The sequence below is a fragment of the Orbicella franksi genome, chromosome 15 (assembly GCF_964199315.1).
Source record: "Orbicella franksi chromosome 15, jaOrbFran1.1, whole genome shotgun sequence".
Classification (NCBI taxonomy): domain Eukaryota; kingdom Metazoa; phylum Cnidaria; class Anthozoa; order Scleractinia; family Merulinidae; genus Orbicella; species Orbicella franksi.
In genome coordinates this window covers 18,458,404-18,476,975 of record NC_138159.1, presented here as the reverse complement: position 1 = coordinate 18,476,975, position 18,572 = coordinate 18,458,404, and the positions used below count along the sequence as shown (strand labels likewise).

Below are 18,572 nucleotides of genomic sequence, written 5' to 3'. Positions count from 1 at the left end.
CTTCAAGATACTTTGCGAAGCTTGCGAAATGGTATATTTCACGTTACTTGGCGAAATGTCACTTGATGCTCTGTGAAATATTGCTTACTGAAGCTGGTACTTCAATGACATGCCATTCAGGTGTTCATTGTTTTTGCACCTGTTGGTTTCTCAGGCTGTGACATTTTCAGGCATATTCCCTAAAGCACGTTGTCTTACGTCTGAAATTGAAAAGGTACCGCGAAGGCCGTATTTGAAAAAAATCGCCATGAACGTAATTGGATCTAATGCGGAATCCTTGGTTGTAATATGTCCCATGAACGAGATGGTTTGGAAGCAGGAGTACCAGGTGGAAAAGATTGCCTTTGTCATGACAGCAATAATCCTGAACATCCTAAGCTTTAATTATTTCCTTCTCTTTTTGAATTTAACTTAAACTTAATCATGTCTCTTTTCTTAAATTGAACGTTTTTTTTCACTATGCCGGAAGATATATAATTCTTATTTTCTTTGAATTTTTGTTTGATGTGGGTTTTTACTGTGATATATCTTCACTAACATTCATGCCACCTTGGTAGAATTTATTGTATAATTTATTTGTTATAGTTTATTACATTTGGTTATTAACATTTGCTCAGTGTAGTGGTTATGTTTCAGTGTTCCCTACTTAGGAAACGTTACCACAAGATAGTCATACGCTACAAAATTTAGTCACTTTAACGCATGGTACTAAAAAAAGTCTGCGAAATTTTAAATCGCGCGTTTAGGAATATAGCTTGGTACTTTGCCAAATGGTACTCTGAGGTGCTTTGCGAAATGATACTTCATGTTACTTTGCGAAATGTCACTTTATACTCTCTGAAATATTTGTTGATGAAGTGGTGGGTACTTCAGGAAACTTTGTAGGGTGTTCATTGTTTTTGCTATTATTAATTTGTCTTGCTGACCTTGTTGGGCATATTTCGTAAAAACACGGTTTGTTTCGTCTGGAAAAGATACCGCAAGCCCTACTTTGAAAATAACAACGGCTGAGAAACGAACAGAATGCCAACTTGTCATTATGTCCAAAAATCGTACATGCAAATCAGCATGTAAGTTACAAAGTAGTACTTTCCATTTGCGTTTCTTTGTCACTGTCAACGTTATAAAGGGGTGCGTAACTATACTTTGCGTCTGCCATATCCAAATAAGGACAATGCAGTAACATCATCCGTTCAAGTTGTTCCTGGATGACAGTGAACGAAGGCCTTTCAGCGGGATTTTCCATCCAACACTGTCGCATCAGTTCATACCTGAGAAAAAGAGTGGCAGGTGTCAGTCATCTATTGATGAAAAGAATGGGTGAGATCAGATAGAAAGGAAACTTACATTTCATCCGAGCACATCTGTGGTTTTTCCATTCTGTATCCAGATTTAAGAGCCCCTAAAAGTTCATGATTACTTATGGTAGGATATGGTGTCCCACCTAGATACAAAGAAAGAAGGAGATTAAAGAAAAAGATCAGTTTGTAGTGAGTGGCAGTACTGGAAACTATCTTGCTCATTGTAGATCAAAGGCAAGTTCATTGACCATTGTAATCAACATTAATATGTCTAATATGTTATTTTAAAGTTGTACATCCATAGCGATACAGCGGGTCTTGCAGGTGAAGTTAGTAATAGGCCTGACAAGTGATGTACAAGTGAGATCATTTATAACCACTCTGAACTACAGCCAGGTGCGTAGAACATGGAGTGATGAACTGATCCAAGCTGTTGTGTTTGGCATGCGAAATTACAAAGAAACCTAAAAAATTACTGAATATGTGAAACCCACGACGTTACCAACTTAACAAGAAAGCCAAAAGCAAATAGATTCCAAAATGGCAAGTGGAAAGAAAGAGTAATAAAATATCTCACCGATTGTTAAAATCTCCCAAAGTAGAATACCAAACGCCCACCTGTTAAGATATAACATAATATATAGATTTAGCCAGGCTTAAAAGCGGAGCTCCCTTAAAGTACTTATCATTTACTCCACACAATAATCTTGAAAGAAAGTCATCAATAAGTATATTTGACCAAACCGAATGATATTGAACAAAACGAGTCAATCTACATAAACACAATATGCATATCTTTACATCCGGGTATCAAGTAGCAAATCCTTTCTTAACGAAGGATGATCGAATGAAAGAAATGTTTAAGAAAATTCGTTAAAGATTGATTATCATTCAAGGTAAATCCGAGAAATACATTTAGAATTTGAATTCCAAATTCTCAAAGACGTGCGGTGTTTAAATTCAATAATTATTCACGCTAAACGTAATTTAAATATTATTTTTTGCTGACGGCTTTGTAATCATTTTATCGCTTGTGGTCTTACCAGTCTTGTTCTAATAACCTTTAAAGAAATTCACCGTTAAGCATTTCACCAAACGAGTAAATTTGGCAAAAAAACAAAACAAAAACAAAAACAAAAAAACAAACAAACAAAAAATAAAAAATAAAAACAGGAAATCTCCAAACGCTGTAACACCACGTGCAGGAATCAAAAAGCAAATCCTTTCTTGGTGTTACTGCAATTTGGTAATAGGCCACGTTCGATATATCAATATTCTAAGATGGCTCGGAGGCTTTCAGGACAAACTTCTATATTTGGTGTTGTTTTCCTTGAATCCAAGTCTCTTTTGGAAACTGAGAGACAAAAGAAACTTAAAAGAAAGATGTACCATTTTGAACCGAAAGCCTCAGATCCATGTTAGAATATTGATATATCGAACGCGGCCTATTTACTTCAGTGTAAATCTTCCAGCCAGAAATTTCAAGCAATAGTTGTGAAGACTGAATTGAACCAATCGTTTCGATAGGTCAACAAATCAACCACTTTTCCGCTGTGCTTACCGCTTTGTTATTTCTCTAAACATTCGAAACACGCTGTAAACCAAGGCTGCACGCCTCGGTCGACCTATTAGCCGGAGTACAGTTGCCATGTTGCGCGAAGTCATTCATGGGTTTCTAAATTGTATGAGTATACATGGTGCTCCGCTGGACGGCCCTTCGAGCCTTTAGAGCTCCGCTATAAACGTTATCAGATTCCCAGTTATTGGTTATTTCCTGAAGGAAATTTTCCATCCTGAACCGCAATATTTATTGTCACGTGATACAATAGAATAGATCGGAAACTCAGACTTTATCAAACGCTTTATCAATCAATAACAAATTAATTATTTAATTGACATCTTAGTCAGGACGTCATAACGTCGCTTTTGAATTGTGAGCACTGCATTTATTTATTTTTTCAATACTTTTCTCGCCAAATTATTTCAAAACAGTAACTGTAGCCTATAAACGCTAGAATATTATTTAGCTATTTGAATTGAGAGATTCAGATCGTATGTAGCGGTTAACTTGGATTCGATCAAAATCGATGATTTTTAATCTCGCCGACTACCCCTCGTGATAATTTTAAACTTACACGTCACTCGCTGCCGTGAACATTTGATCATGAATGGCTTCCGGTGACATCCATTTGACTGGCAGTTTTCTGTTCTTTGTAGCATGGTACACTTTCTCAGCGTACACGTTACGCGACAATCCAAAGTCGGCTATCTTCACTAGCTTGCCTTCACAAACGAGAACATTCCTCGCCGCCAGGTCACGATGGACGAATCCTTTACGCGACAAAAACTCCTACGTAAGATATAAAAGGGAAATTTTGATCACTGCGACAGAAGTTGTTAATGAAAATGAAAACAGCAATCTGTTAAATAGGCTATCAAAGCATTAATGTTAATATTACAAATTACAAACATATTGGCCAATCTTGGTATTATGCACGTAATCCAGCTCGTACCATTCCCTTCGCTATCTGCCATGCAAACGTCATTAGGTCAGCGGATGTGAGAGTATCGTCGTCATGTAAGTTGTCAGTATCATGGTTGTTACAGAGTCGAAACAATGCACATCTGTTATTGTCGCTGGTGCACTGAAAAGAGAACAACTCTTAGTTGAAGTGTATATGACAGAAAGTTTTGTTTTTAGAAATCGAAAAATAAAATTGGATATCGTTGCTTTCTTCCCGCGTTTTAGCCCTCTGAAAACGGGAAATGTCACTTCCTGTTGGTCAAAAACCGCGCATGGCGGAGGCCTGGGGATGGTCAGGCCCATGATGACGTCCAAACAAGAACGAAAGTTGACATATTTTTTCAAACTAAACAAATAAAAGCGAAAATAAGTAAGTGAAATATACTATGAATTAGACACTCGAAAGTTGCTCCAATTTTGGTTGGTAAACATCCACGAAAGATATGAAGACCTGCGTTCTTATTTTGACGTCACAGCCTGACTAGTCCCAGGTCTCACATACACGCGGTTTCTGGCCTAACCGGAAGTGACATTTTACGCTTTCATATGGCTAAAATTAAACGCGGTGAAGAAAAATCGATGTCCAGTTTTTGTCGAGTTCCATATCATGATCTCGAGTAGATTCCATCAAGCATATAATGAAATATCTGTCATTTAAACTTGAATAATTAATTAGCTGCCACAGCTCAACTCTGAGACGTACAAGCAAACTCAGACAACCACTGTGGTAAAACAGGCGGTAAAAAAGAGGAGGGATGGAACCCCTCCCCTGGATTTTCGTTGTAATGAGACATAATTATGTTAATTATTTTGCTTTTAGCTTGCTCTGCAAAATGACATATTTTTGATATGATGGCATTAAGACCGCCATCTTGGATTTCACTATTTTCTGGGATTAATCATCCAAAATGATACTAAAATCTAAAATTGTACTAGTCTTGTGAATGTTGCCCGAACAAGCTGGTAAAAACGAAGAATTCTGTCCGAAAAGGCGAAGTTTCTTGTTTTCTTTCTTACTATGGAAATATCAAATGACATGGAGGCAGTTGACATGTCAAAATCTCGGCGAGGGTTGAAAAGACAGCTTCTTCTCTTAGTTCTGAAAAAATCTTAGGGACTTATACGTTCGAGAGTTAAACTGCAGCCTACCTGCAAATTTTGAGCGGAAGCCTGAACGTTCCGAGGCTTCAAACCACTCCTTCTAAATAAATGCATGGAAAAAAAATACTTTTGCAGCAGAAGGGACGTTTAGAATATTCCAGTCATCAAGCATTAATGCTGATGTTAATATTCGCAATGTTTATATTCAGAGTAGGTTCCGAGAATTCAGTGCTGTTTACAAAGCGAGAGGAAATTAAATTCAACACTACCGAACAAAAATCCATCTAGTGGAAAGTACTGGAGGATTTGCACTCCAGACCACTACTGGCTGCCTCAGTAGTTCTTGCATGGAACAAATTAAGAGTGCAAAGCGAATAAAGCGAGAATCTGAATTACTTCATGTAAGCCCCCTTCATTTATGACTCCTTCGTTTTGATAATGAGGCGCCGCATTTCCCGTCTCTTCAGAAGCTTGTGTGATCTAAAATGTAAAAAAAAGTAGTGTAGAGTTTTATGGTTTTTGAGACGTTCTGTTATGGACGAGTCTTTACTCTCACAATGCCTCTCTCCACTTAAAAGTATGGTGGCTACGAACAATTTATATCAGTTGGGGCAGCCTTACAAAGACCTATGACCGGGATGTAGGGGTACCTTGCTGCGGGCGACAATCTGGGGGGAGGGGGGGTGGTAATACTTCTACTTGCTTAATGCTGTAGAAGACCAGGGAAGCAGGAGAAGCTTCCAACCTCTCCACAACGCCACTTTGGAGAGTGGACGCTGTAGAGAAATGGCCGTTAGTTGAGGCTGGACTGTATTGAATTAAGTCAATAAAAAGTACAGTTTGGGTAAGTAGACCAGTTTTCTATAAAACTCACTGACCACATTAAAAGTGAGGTAAGATTTTCAATTATATCATTTAACCTGCTGTCTTGTTTTCCTGAGGTAGTGAAGTAAATCCCCATTCTTTGCAAACTCAGCTACAAGGAACATGGGATTTGTCATAGTACAGCAGGCTAATAAGTTCAATATGTTCAGGTGATACCCGATTTGTTTCATGAGCTGTATTTCCTCTAGGAAATCTTGCATTTGTTCTTCTGTGGCGCCATCTAGAAGAGCAAAAACAAAAAGCATTTTTCACCACAAGGTTTAAACATAATAGTACACAAATACATTGGCGAGCGTCAATTAAAACTGAAACATTTAAACAGGATTACAATTTTACGCGTATTTCACGATATTACCAAAATGGTTAACTCAAAATATATCACTCTTTGCGACTTTTCATTTGCCTATGTCAAGACTTTGAATGGTCGTTTTAAAAACCTTATCTATATTTATAGGTTATGAAACGCTGTCGTAACCAAATCATACTTTGTAACATTTTCACAGCAACGGTCAGACCCATCTTCATTTGCTGCTGCTCCTTATTCGTCTTGCTCTGCGTAGATTTCTTTCCTTTTCCAACCTCCATAGTTTGTTTTAAAAGCCTGCCACTGTATACTTTCCCAAAAGCTCCTTCTCCAATAATCTTATCCAAGGTAATGTCATCAAAAAGCACTTCAAACTGATCAAAGAGTTCTGAATTGGATCTGAAAACATGTGTATAAGAATCAAGAGCCCGAGCCTTCAACATAGGAAGTACTTAAGATGGCTACTAAGAGTAATAATTTATCGCCTGACGCACACTAGTTTATATAGTTTTATTTGTGATTATATCTTAAATTTCATTCTGCGAAATTTTTCCGAAATTTTCCTCCTGTGGAAAAAGCGGTCCGACAGATTTCCCTGAAAAACGAGCTCCAACTAAGGCAAAATATTTATTAGCATTGTGCAAATTTTTTAAAAAAATTCCACGGAATAAAACGCCCGAAAATTGCACGGTAAGCGTTTATTGTTTTCTTTTTGACGTCATCGATATCAATTTCCCTTGAGCGCGCGTAGATTACTAGGCGCGTGCCGTCGTACAAGTATATGTTCAGGTGGCCACCTTAAAATCATAAACAATCGATTTAAGATAACACTAATTTTTCTGCAGCCTACTAATTTTTCGAAGTTTCTTTGGTTATTTGGCACGAGAATAGGGAATGTAGAATATTTATTTTGCCTTTTTGTTAATTAATATCTATTGGTATTGCTTTTTGTGGTCCAGTCCACAGCCTTAAATTGTTTATTGTGTTGCAACAAGTTTATATGTCACACAAGTGACGTATAAGTTGTCTATGTTCCTATTCAATCAATTAATCAATCAATCAATCAATCAATCAATCAATCAATCAAAACTTTATTTATCGAGGGTGATACGTAATAGTTTATCAACTAACAAATTTGTGGCGCTCTTAAATGTACTAAAAGTTAAAAATCTACTATAAACAATAATCAAAGATTATCACATGTTCAGGTGGTCACCTTATCACTATTATTCCTATTTTTTTCTTAAATGAAGCACACGCATCATTAACTGAAGCCGACCAAGAGTATTCTTTATAATTTATACTCACCGACACTTTCTACGATATCTAAAAGCAAACCATACTCCACTTAAACATAGCAGAGCCAAAACCGAGCTCCCCACAATCTTCGCAACCAGTGACAAAGAGGATTCCCCAGTGCTCTCAGCATGATAAGTCTCATTGTTGTCATTGTTGTTAACAAGATTTTCTCCTATAGAGTCTGAAAGCAATAAAGAGTGAAATATGAGAACACCATTTAGATAACAAATTTATTTCTTTGACAAAATCATTTTGTATCCCTTTCAACTTGAATCAGTCTGGTTTAAACTTGTTGTTATCATTATTGTTATTATTATTTCAGCGGCGATTGTAAATTACTTTAAAAGCAGTCAACTCATAACAGTATTTCATAAAGTATGAATATCCCTTTATGGTAAAGAACACAAATGGTACAAAGTCTGATATAATATAATAACGATGACCAAAAGAAAAAACTTCGACAAAAGTTATAGCTTATATCAATTCTTGATAGGCTACAGAAAAGGCTACAGCCGGAAAAGGGCATTTAGATTGGAATACATTCAACAAGTAACGCCGATGCAACAGATCGTTAAAGAAACGGATTTGAGGTTGTGGAATAGTCTGGTAGGTACTACCTCGCATCCCCTGCAGGATGTTCTCCCACCACGTAAGATTAGGACCCTACGCGGTAGGTCCCATCCTTATCAGGTCTCATGTGTTAATATTGAATGGTTTAAATAGATTGTGTCGTTAGTTTTTAGTACTGGGACAGTTTTAAACTCTATAAGTACATTGTAAGTTTTAACGTCTGTTAAAAACTATTATTATTATATTATATTATATTATCTTATATTATATTATTTATTTATTTATTTATTGTCTTTACGTCCTAACAACATCCTGAAAACCACTTTAAACACTTTATAAACACTTTATGGTGGAACCTCTCCTCACGGACACCGTTATAGTAAAGACATTCAGTTCTGCCCATTTGCTGTAATAATAATAATAATAATAATAATAATAATAATAATAATAATGAATTTATTTAGATGTCGAATGTATTTAGCACTATTGTGCTAATTGGGAACACTGTGAATTAATAACCAAATATTGCAAATAGAAAATAAACTATTAAGAATCCCAACTGGTGGGAGGCTGACAAGGTCGAGGAGTTGAACTCGGGACTACCGAGTACAAATCCAGATAACAGTAGGGTGGAGGATTTGAACCAGGGAGCTCCAGATTTCAAATCCAGCGCCCTAAACCACTCGGCCACGCTGCCTCCGTATAAAAGTGGTTTGAGTGTATTCTTCAGACTCGGAGCCACTTTAAAAATCAAAATCTAAGCTCCAAAATGCAAAACATGGAACATACCAGAGCATCAAGATAAGCTGGCATCATTTGAATGAAAAATATTTCAAAAAAAACAAAAAAAAAAAACATCTACCTTTACATTTGTGCAAATTGCAGCTCTCTGTGGACATATTTGTCCCTGGGCAATCCATTCCGTTCCATTTTGGCGCTGGATTAGAACATGTGCGAGCACGTGTCCTGTGTCCCCCTCCACACGTCACGCTGCATGGTTGCCATGATGACCACTGGCTCCAACTGCCATTAACTGATGATTAAAGGGAATAATCCATGACATGAAAACATTAGAAGGTGTGTAAACTGTTGCTTTTTGAAATGGTAAGAAAAAAATCGCTTAGCTTATGTTCTAAAACGGCGTTTTTACGATAGCGTTCCAGGGTACAAGACTTTACGGTTCACGACAAAAAGGTTTACAGATTTTATTCAGAATTCCAATCCAATGAACTGGAGAAGCCAAGGGCCTCATCGAGGCAGGTGCTTAACACCAGTTTAAATATTTCTAGAAGTAACGAAAATTAATATTTAGATCAGTTGGCTGGGGACCCAAATGTAAAACATGCTACATAATATTAGTTAGAAAAATATAACGGTGCAAAATTTGTAAAATGTGAGGTTATGAACTGATAAGTAACCTTCAACAAAGCGGTAAACAAATATGGACCATGCATTTCCAACGCTATAATTCCATAAACAACTGTTGGATCGCCCATGTCTGTTGTACGTCATGTCACCGTTTAATCCACTCCAGCACTCGTATCGATATTCCACGCCAAAATACCGGAAGCCATTCTCATACACTGCAGTAGCACACTCGTGAATTATGGATGCGAGTGAATTGGCCAAATCTCTCTGATTGACAGAGTACCATTGGACCAACACTGGTAGGGCGCGTGGAGTAGCGTCTTTGAAACAACCGACTGTTTCATACGGGTGCAGTGCCATGGTATCTGTGTAGAAAAGACCAGATAATCATTAAGTAGAGAAGCCAAGCTATAAATTAACAACCTATAACTGGTGGTTGTTGCTTTCGCATTTCACGAGAAGTTCTAAAGCGTCCACCATCTCCTTTATCTTGCGGCATTAAAAGCCACTCGTTTCCCCCTTCGCCGCTGTATTTCATTTTGCCATCTTCCGAGAAGGAGCGCACTGTGTTCATAGCCATATAGGTACAGTTATAAAACATCCTGAAATTAAAAACTAACTCAGCTCCGAAATGGAAAGTAAGGAGCATAGTGGAGCATCAAGTTAAGCCGGAATCATTTTAAGGAAAAATCTTTTACAAAGGGCATCTACCTATACATTTCTGTAAATTGCAGCTCCCTGTGGAGATATTTTTCCCCACGCAATTCATTCCGTTCCATTGTGGCGCTGGATTAGAGCACGTGCGAGAACGTGTCCTATGTCCTCCTCCACACGTCACGCTGCATGGTTGCCATGGCGACCAATAATTCCATCTGCCATTCACTGATGATTAGAAGAAACAATTCGTGACATGAAGGATTTGACAGCGTATAAACTTATGACGTTTTAAGTTCTTGTGATATCTACCTTTACATTTGTGCAAATTGCAGCTCTCTGTGGCGATATTTGTCCCAGCGCAATCCATTCCGTTCCATTTTGGCGCTGGATTAGAACATGTGCGAGCGCGTGTCCTGTGTCCCCCTCCACACGTCACACTGCATGGTTGCCATGACGACCACTGGCTCCAACTGCCATTCACTGATAATTAGAAGAAACAATCAATTAAATAAAAACTTAGAAAAGAGTAACTTTTGAAGTTTTGAGTTTTTGAGAAATCTTTTTGCCTTTGTGCAAATTGCAGCTCTCTGTGGAGATATTTGTCCCAGGGAAATCCTTTCCTTCCCATTTTGGGGCTAGATTAGAGCATGTGCGAGCGCGTGTCCTGTCAGTCCCCCTCCGCACGTCACGCTGCATATTTGACAAGATACGACCACTGGCTCCAACTGCCATTCACTGGTGATTAAAGGGAATAATCCATGACATGAAAACTTTAGAAAGTGTATAAGCTGTTAACTTTTTGAATTGGTAAAAAATGATCGTCAAGCTTATGTTCTAAAACGGCGTGTTAAGAGAGCGTTCCAGTGTACAACTTAACTCAACGGTTCGCGTCAAAAAGGTTTACACATTTTATTCAGAATTCCAATTCCATTAACTGGAGAAGCCAAAGGAGTGCCTCATCGAGGCAGGTGCTTAATGCCAGTTTAAACATTTTTAGAAGCAAAGGAAATTAATATTTAGATTAGTTTGCTGGCCACCCAAATGTAAAGCATGCTATATAATATTATGTAGAAAAATATAACGGTGCAAAATTTGTTAAGTGTGAAGTGATCAACTGGTAACTAACCTTCGACAAAGCGGTAAACAAATATGGTCCATACATTTCCCACCCTATAATTCCATAAACATTTGTCGGATCGCCCATGTATGTTGTAGGTCATGCTACCGTTCACTCCACTCCAGCACTCGTGGCGATATTCCACGCCAAAATACCAGAAGCCTTTCTCAAAGACTTCCGTTGCACATGCGTGAACTATGGCTGCGAATGAATTGGCCAAATCTCTCTCGTTGACAGAGTACCTTTGTACTAACACTGGTAAAGCGCGTGTACTATTGTCTTTGAAACAACCGACTGGTTCATAAGGATGTAGTCCCGTCCTATCTGTGTAGAAAAGACCAGATCATCATTTAAAAGAGGTCAAGCTATAAATTACCAACTTAACCTCTCCTAGCTGTTTTTCATTTTCGCATCTTGTGAAAAGGGACGCTCTGTGTTCATGGCCATTTCGGCACAATCATAAAACATCCTGAAAATCAAAAACTAGCTCAGCTCTGAGTTAGCTTTTTATTTTCTCTGTCAGGGATGTATTTTTCGATGCTTTTAAATTAAAAAAAAATATATATATATTATCATCTTTAATGTTTAACGTGTCGCGAAAAGAGTGTGCATGGACAATGTTGAGCGATTGAGTAAAGATACAGAACTGACAGGAAAAGAAAACGTTTGATACGAACTTTCATTACATAAAATAGGTAGGTGGTAGCAAATCGATAAAAACGATATCGCACATGTGAGAATATCATATTTATCCACCCATGTGTAACATCATTTTTAATATCATTTTTGTCACTTAACTGCACTTAAATTTGTTGGTGTATGATCGAAAAATCTTCGGATCTTTGTCGGAAGTACTTGGCAATCGTCGTCAATCTTCGGAAATCTTCAGAACTTTTCGTGAAATGTTCGTTTTTCGTCTGGCCTTCGGACAACTTTTGGAGAATCTTCGGAAATCTTCGGAAAATCGCCCAAAACGTCGTTATGTATTATGATATTTTTATTTAATAAAAAGAAAATTACCTGGTCGCTTGGAGATACGGAATTTCTCTTCTCATGTTGAAAGCACTAGAACTGAGACAAATTTCGCATCTCCGTGCGGCCATTTAATATCCTCTCATTAGAAAACAGTACTAAGAAATACGCGCGCTGATTGGTTAAAAATCGTGGTTCTATAACTCGATGGAAACACAGAACTAGCACGAGCTGTCGACATAATGATGGCGCGGACAAAGATAATTTACATTTTCCTTCTTTTCGCTGCGGTGTTTTCTAAAAGAAATAGAGAACACGTTCTCCGTGTTTCTGTCGAGTTATAGAAACACAAGTGAAAGTTTGGGAGAACTCGCGGAAAAGCTGTGGAAACACTAGCCTGCGGCTCATGTTCCCACAGAATTTCTCGTTCTCCCAAACCTCCACTCGTGTTTCTATCAAACAATTAGATTGTGAGCTCGAGATTTCTATCACGCATAAAAATCGAGAGCGAATAATCTAATTGTTTTAGTATAAATCTACTAGTCGTTCAAAACTTTATCTAAATGCTCTGAACAGACACTTCGAAAACACCAAGAAGCGGCCGTCATTTTGTTAACAAGGGCACACTGCTACGCTACTCACTATCTATCACAGAATAGATAGTGAGTAGCGTAGCCAATCAGAGAACGGCAACCGTGATAGAACGCTAGTAGATTTATACTAAAACTCGATAGAAACACGGTACATGGTTTCTATTTCTTAATTATAAGGCCAAAATTTCAACATCGTGGTTGCTTTCGAAAGATTATCCTCTAAAAATACGTACTTGACTGTGAGGTTTTGCTCTGCGGGATACCTTCATTCGGCCAAGCTTGTAGTATTACGATTTCGATGAACATCACTCCGCAATGAAAAATTACGTTGAAAACGATTCCTCGCATGAAATATTCTCGGGAAAGAATCCGCATTGCGATAGCTCTGACAAGAGAAACGCTCTTTGCAGTAATTACAGCAAACCTCAAATAAACTTTGTTCAATTCGCTTTTAAACAGGTGATGTTGGGTTAATATTTCATCCAATCAACAATAATAAAATACGGTAGTCAGTTGTTTATTTAACCGACTACAAGATGTTATCTCGAGGACTTTAAGAAGACTAAGTCAGTCATTTTTCAAGAGCGGAAACATAAGAGAAGAAAATGCAATAAGCTGACGGTAAGATTTTTAATGTGGTTTCGTGCAGACTCTTACAAAGTTGAAACAGGTTGAAAAACCAGACAAATTCAGCTGTATTACCCACGCATACCTAACTTCGCGTGTCTTTGGGGTAAATTGTCATGGGATCTTTCAGTTAGACGTTTGCTCAGGTCCCATAAGATTTGATCCCACGTGAAAAATAATGTAGTTTTGGCCTGGGATGTAGACGAAAACGATCTAATTAATCTTTATGTGATCGCGGTTTATTATGGCTGAGATCAACATTCTGAGAAAGAATCAGAAAGATAGTAGATGCTTTAACTTAAAACGAATTTATCTTCTATAATATTAAACGCTACGTGAAAAAGTGTTCATGGACAATGTTTTCGAGTAAGCGATGGATTAAAAATACAGAACTGACATACACATACAATGAAGAAACATTTGATAGGAACTTTTTTATGGCAAAAATTTGGACATTATTGCTTCTTGCACAATGGTATCTTATGGTTATACGTACTTGACTGTGAGATGCCTTCATTGGGCCAAGCCTGTAGTATTGCGATTCCAATGAATATCAATCCGCAATGAGAAATTGCGTTGAAAACGGTTCCTCGCTTTAGATTTTCTCCGAAAAGAAATCTCATTGTGATGGCTCTATGGAGAAAAATAAAACGTGCAGTCGTCTCAAAAATAGTTACAGCAAACTAAGACAAAGTTCCTGCAATTCGCTGTTTAAGTTAGTGATATTGGGTTATTTTTCTGTCGGTGTCATCTAACAAGGGCGGAAATATAAGAAATTGAGTTCAATAAGCCGACAATAAGATTTTTGTAGTTGTTAAGGGCAGACTCTCACAAAGTTGAAATTGGTTGTCGTGGTAACCCGGTTTACATATCTTCAAGGAGAATTGAAATATGATTTTTGTAGTGAAATTTTCGCTCCGGTCTTGTGAGACGTAGTCTCAAGTGAAAAATGATACAGTATATTGGCCTTGATTATGGAGGAAAAGAAGCTAATTACATTTCATACGGTCACGATTTATAACAGAAATATTGAACCACTACATTAACATACATCTCGCACAACAACTTAGTACCACCCACGTATTACATTGCACACCCACGTACGCGTATTATCGGACTACTTAAGCATTAACGAATTCATAAACTGAACACTGTTATAAAATTCAAGTTGATATCTTACTCGAAGTCGAGGGATTGCCAGCGACGACGACTTTAAATACAGATTATTACATGTTAAGAACCTGACATCGTTTTTATTTAAGAGTTTTAAATACCATATCGCGTTCGAGCGAGTCTTCGAGCTAATGTGCGACATGGTGCTTAAAACGCGTGAATAAAACAATATCATGCTCCTAACATCTTGTAATTTGTTTAACACGTACATATCCGAAAAAGTGGGAAAACATAACTTTCTTTAATGAATCATTTCCTTGTTCGGAAAAAGCCTCCGGAAAGAACAAAAGTCTCAGCAACTTTATAATGAGTGGTATTGTGGCCGGATACTCCCTTTCTGGAACGCTCCACGATTGGATTTGGGAAGTGACAGTAATTGAAATAGAGTCTCCCCTTGAATCTGCTCTCTTGAGCTATACAAACTGTACGCCTTGTAAAAATGCAATAAGTTCTAGGTTAGGTTAGGCTGGGGTTTAGTGTTAGTTTCCGTAATTCCGATTTTGCTCAGTTGCATACAAAGCTACCTTAAGTTTCAGTAAAATAAAAGTTTGCATGTAACTTTTCGCATCAGGATAAAATCATAAGCAAGTGAAAACTGATAAAAATATTAATTTGTCAATAGATGATGTAATGCACGCAAAGTAGAAATATAAGTATAGTAGAATTATGTCTTAAATGCACACTGTGAGTAGTATTTTTGTAAAGGCTGCTTTCAAAGCAACTTTAGTGCCCGCGGACTATTTGTAACATGTTTTGTACTAATAGCCACACTTACAGTTTACGGCAGAGAGATTTTCATTGACCTAGATTTAACACTGTTAGGTATGGAAAACATTCAATTAGATATCTAGGCCTAAGACTATGGAGTATACTAACAAATAAAGAAAGATTGGCGATAAATCTCATGCAGTTTAAGACCCACGTACGGAGGCTAGATCTAGGCAACATCCTAGATGGATGCAGTGGCTTACATCTTTGTAAGTTATAATTTTAATTTCTCTTATAGGTCTTTTCTGTATAGTATTTTTAGATAGTTCTAGTTAGGTGTTCCCTATTAGCAGTGGGGATTCTCCACTGCTAGATGTAATTGACACGATAATAAAGTCATCATCGTTATCATCATCAACATCATCATCATTATTATTATTATTATTATTATTATTATTATTATTATTATATAGCAATACCGTAGAGAAAAGAAACAAAATAATAAAGGCGAATTGTTCGCGATCCGTATTAGGAAAAACTATGTCATGAGTGAAGACAGTCGAACATACTGATAATTTATGATTCCATTTTTATTTTTCTAATAAATTACCATCAGAAGCCATAATCGGGGACGGAGACCGTAAGTGCGCGCCATTTCTAGTATTGGGGCTGTCCCTATTATATGAGACAATTTTTCTATTTTTAGAACAAATTGCGCCATCATGTGCGACACACGCGTGTACAATGCTGCGAGGATTTTTGTGGATGTAGCGTGGGGAAATGGCGTCCGAAATTCCCGAAATGTTTGATGCTTTTGGCCCACAAATCAATACTTTTTTACCCTAATTATTATTGTCAATTAAACAAGGGCATCTAATTAGCTTGCTATATTTTTGCCCTTTTCCATTTCTCCTCTTACTTGTTTACTTGTAATTTTAGAATGGAATAAATAAATAAAATGAAAATGAAATGAAATGAAATCAATACGTTCATGTCTGTCGGAAGTTTACTTCAGTATTTTCGTCGTAAGCTGCTCCAGTTTAAGAGAAGGAAGACAGTGTCGAATTTAGGTGTCAGTGCCGCTTTATATCACTGACCAAGTTGTGTTCCTCAGCTTCTTTTACAAGGGCTCCACGTTACTCCACTCTAAGTTTCACATATGTTGAAGATTGACAGCTTTTCCAAAACACAGCAAAAAACTAGTTGGATATATTTAGATATAGCAGCGTTTCAGGACTTCAAAGTTTCCCTCCCCTTGCCACATCTCGACCGAAGAGTGAAAAAAAAAAAAAAAAAAAAAAATAATAATAATAATTGCAAGTTTGAATTTCGCCTGAATTGTAAGCAACGCTTGATGTTTTATTAAGGCCCAATAAGTGACAATAAAGTTTATCTCTGTAGATGCTGCTCAGTTTTGTTTGTGTAAAAATCCAATAAATTGTTTGTTGTCCATGAACTGTAAGAGCGACCGCCGATGGGTGTTTTGTACAGTCAGTAAAACTTGACAAATTGGACTTCCGCACTTTCGTTTGAAAACGTACATCGAACTCATGTAATATCTCTAGTTTTTAAATATGTTTAAGGTTGATAAATGTTTGAGAACATGTTAAAAGCTTAGCTGAAAATATGTGAATACCGCAGAAGTAATCAGCAAAGTGATGATGACGCTTTCTTTAATCAACTCGAATAACGATTTCGATTTTGTTGGTTGAGTTATCAAAACTCCTTGTCCATTTTATTTTCGCAGTGTAAAATTTCACTATGTTAAAGAAACACACATGATATTAGCAGCCTTTTTGTTACAACATCTCAGCATAAAACACAACGAAATAAATTTCTGTCAAGATTTGTTGACAATTGAAAACACCGACCTCGGACTTGAAAGTGCATGCGCTGCGCTATGCAAATGAGCTACTTGCACGCCTCAGACCTGCCTTTCAAAAACTTTTGCAAACTCGCCAAACAAACAGAAACAATTAGATTAAGCATTGTTTGGGAAACTCCCAAATTAACTCGATACCAGAGTAAAGAGTTTTCTTACATAACTTTTCTTTACAGAACAAACGCAAAATCTTACTCGTAGAACTAGCGCGAGCACATATTATTCATTCACAGCGCGAAATTGAAGTCTTGTTTTTGACCCTGAAAAACTCACCTTTTTCCATTAGCTCAGAGCATAAAACTACATATAGGAGCCCTAGTTCTTATACCCTGGCTTATTCCCTGCCATCGCTGAGAAAAATCTGCAAGAGAATATTGCCACTCTCACCACTTGATCAGGCAACGTGACAACATCCACGCGAGGGCCCCCGACATGTGCGTGGATCCGCGCGGATATATGACGTCAGTATGGCGCAATTGTTTCTAAAAATAGAAAAATTGTCCCATATCATGGGTGCGCGCGGATCCCAAGACTTACGGTCTCCGTCCCCGATTATGGCTTCTGTTACCATTCAGTTATCTTAATCTTTGTTTTGAAAAGTTATTGGTACATCGTGACGTGACTATATATTGATATGTATTGATACCTTAAGAGAAATTTTAATTTGTATAATGGATGTAATATTTCAGTCGGTGGCGGTTTTAGGAAGGGCAATGAGGTCCCTTAGGTCTACCAGAAAGTTTTAAAATAATGTTAGAACGCTTACAATTGGCTTGAAATCACCAATCTTATAAAAATTTAAGGGGAATAGTTTGAACAAATTTCGCGAACCTCGTTTGGAGTGAAGATCTGAATAAGAAGGGAGATCACCCACTTAACATACTTTATTGCAGCTCGTTTTACAGTGTACCTTTTCGGTTGATAGCGAAGCTCCGGCTGCCCGAAGGGCCGCCAAACCGAGCCCCATAACTACAGCAACAGAACCGCATGTATGCATAGAAATAGAAAACCCTCCACCCTCGGTAGAGAGAATATTGACCCTGGACCAAACCTGTTTCGCGGCCCTGTCCAATTAAGACATCACGAGCTGTTGTGCAAAGAAGCGGACTTGGAAATGCTTGTAGAAAACGCTCGTATTCAGCGCAATGCGCAGGAACTTTTGGAAATGAGACATTTGCGGCCAGTGTGCAATGACCTTAGATCGTAAACTGTGGGTGAAAAAATTGCCGATCGGATGGATTTTCTGGGCGCAAACCGCTTTTGCGTGGACAACGGTCGAAATCATAGTGTGCAGCCTTGGCTCCGTGTTATGAATGGAATAACAATGATGGCAAGTACGTTTTATTAATCTTACGTGTAAAATGTTCATCTTTTTGAATATTTAGCGTCCTAGTTCGACCAGATTTCGTTCTTCATACAATCCCTTATAAAGCGTTCAAATTCTCAACGGTCTCGCGTAACCCCGTCAGTTCAGAAACACCAGGAATCTTT

At 37.7% G+C, this 18,572-nt stretch overlaps 1 protein-coding gene across 1 annotated transcript; it reads right to left on the bottom strand.

Annotated features, from left to right (window-relative positions):
• Window positions 1-603: 603 nt before the first annotated feature.
• On the bottom strand, window positions 604-13,144 carry LOC145469445 (uncharacterized). Its single transcript, XM_081453167.1, has 15 exons — window positions 12,925-13,144; window positions 11,136-11,450; window positions 10,319-10,489; window positions 10,064-10,234; window positions 9,403-9,717; window positions 8,847-9,017; window positions 7,424-7,595; window positions 6,297-6,514; window positions 5,847-6,031; window positions 5,323-5,406; window positions 3,815-3,946; window positions 3,437-3,651; window positions 1,879-1,919; window positions 1,348-1,444; window positions 604-1,271 (listed from the first exon to the last, which is right to left on the bottom strand). The coding sequence occupies exons 1-15, from the start codon at window positions 13,064-13,066 to the stop codon at window positions 1,076-1,078; spliced, it is 2,625 nt and encodes an 874-aa protein (XP_081309293.1). The 5' UTR covers window positions 13,067-13,144; the 3' UTR covers window positions 604-1,075.
• Window positions 13,145-18,572: the final 5,428 nt, after the last annotated feature.

Excerpts from the sequence above, each read along its gene's own strand:
- LOC145469445 (XM_081453167.1), bottom strand. The coding sequence starts at position 13,066 with ATGCGGATTCTTTCCCGAGAATATTTCATGCGAGGAATCGTTTTCAAC. Across the intron at positions 6,032-6,296 it reads TGCTGTGAAAATGTTACAAA|ATGGCGCCACAGAAGAACAA; the intron begins GTATGATTTGGT and ends TTGCTCTTCTAG. Across the intron at positions 1,272-1,347 it reads CAGATGTGCTCGGATGAAAT|GTATGAACTGATGCGACAGT; the intron begins GTAAGTTTCCTT and ends TCTTTTTCTCAG.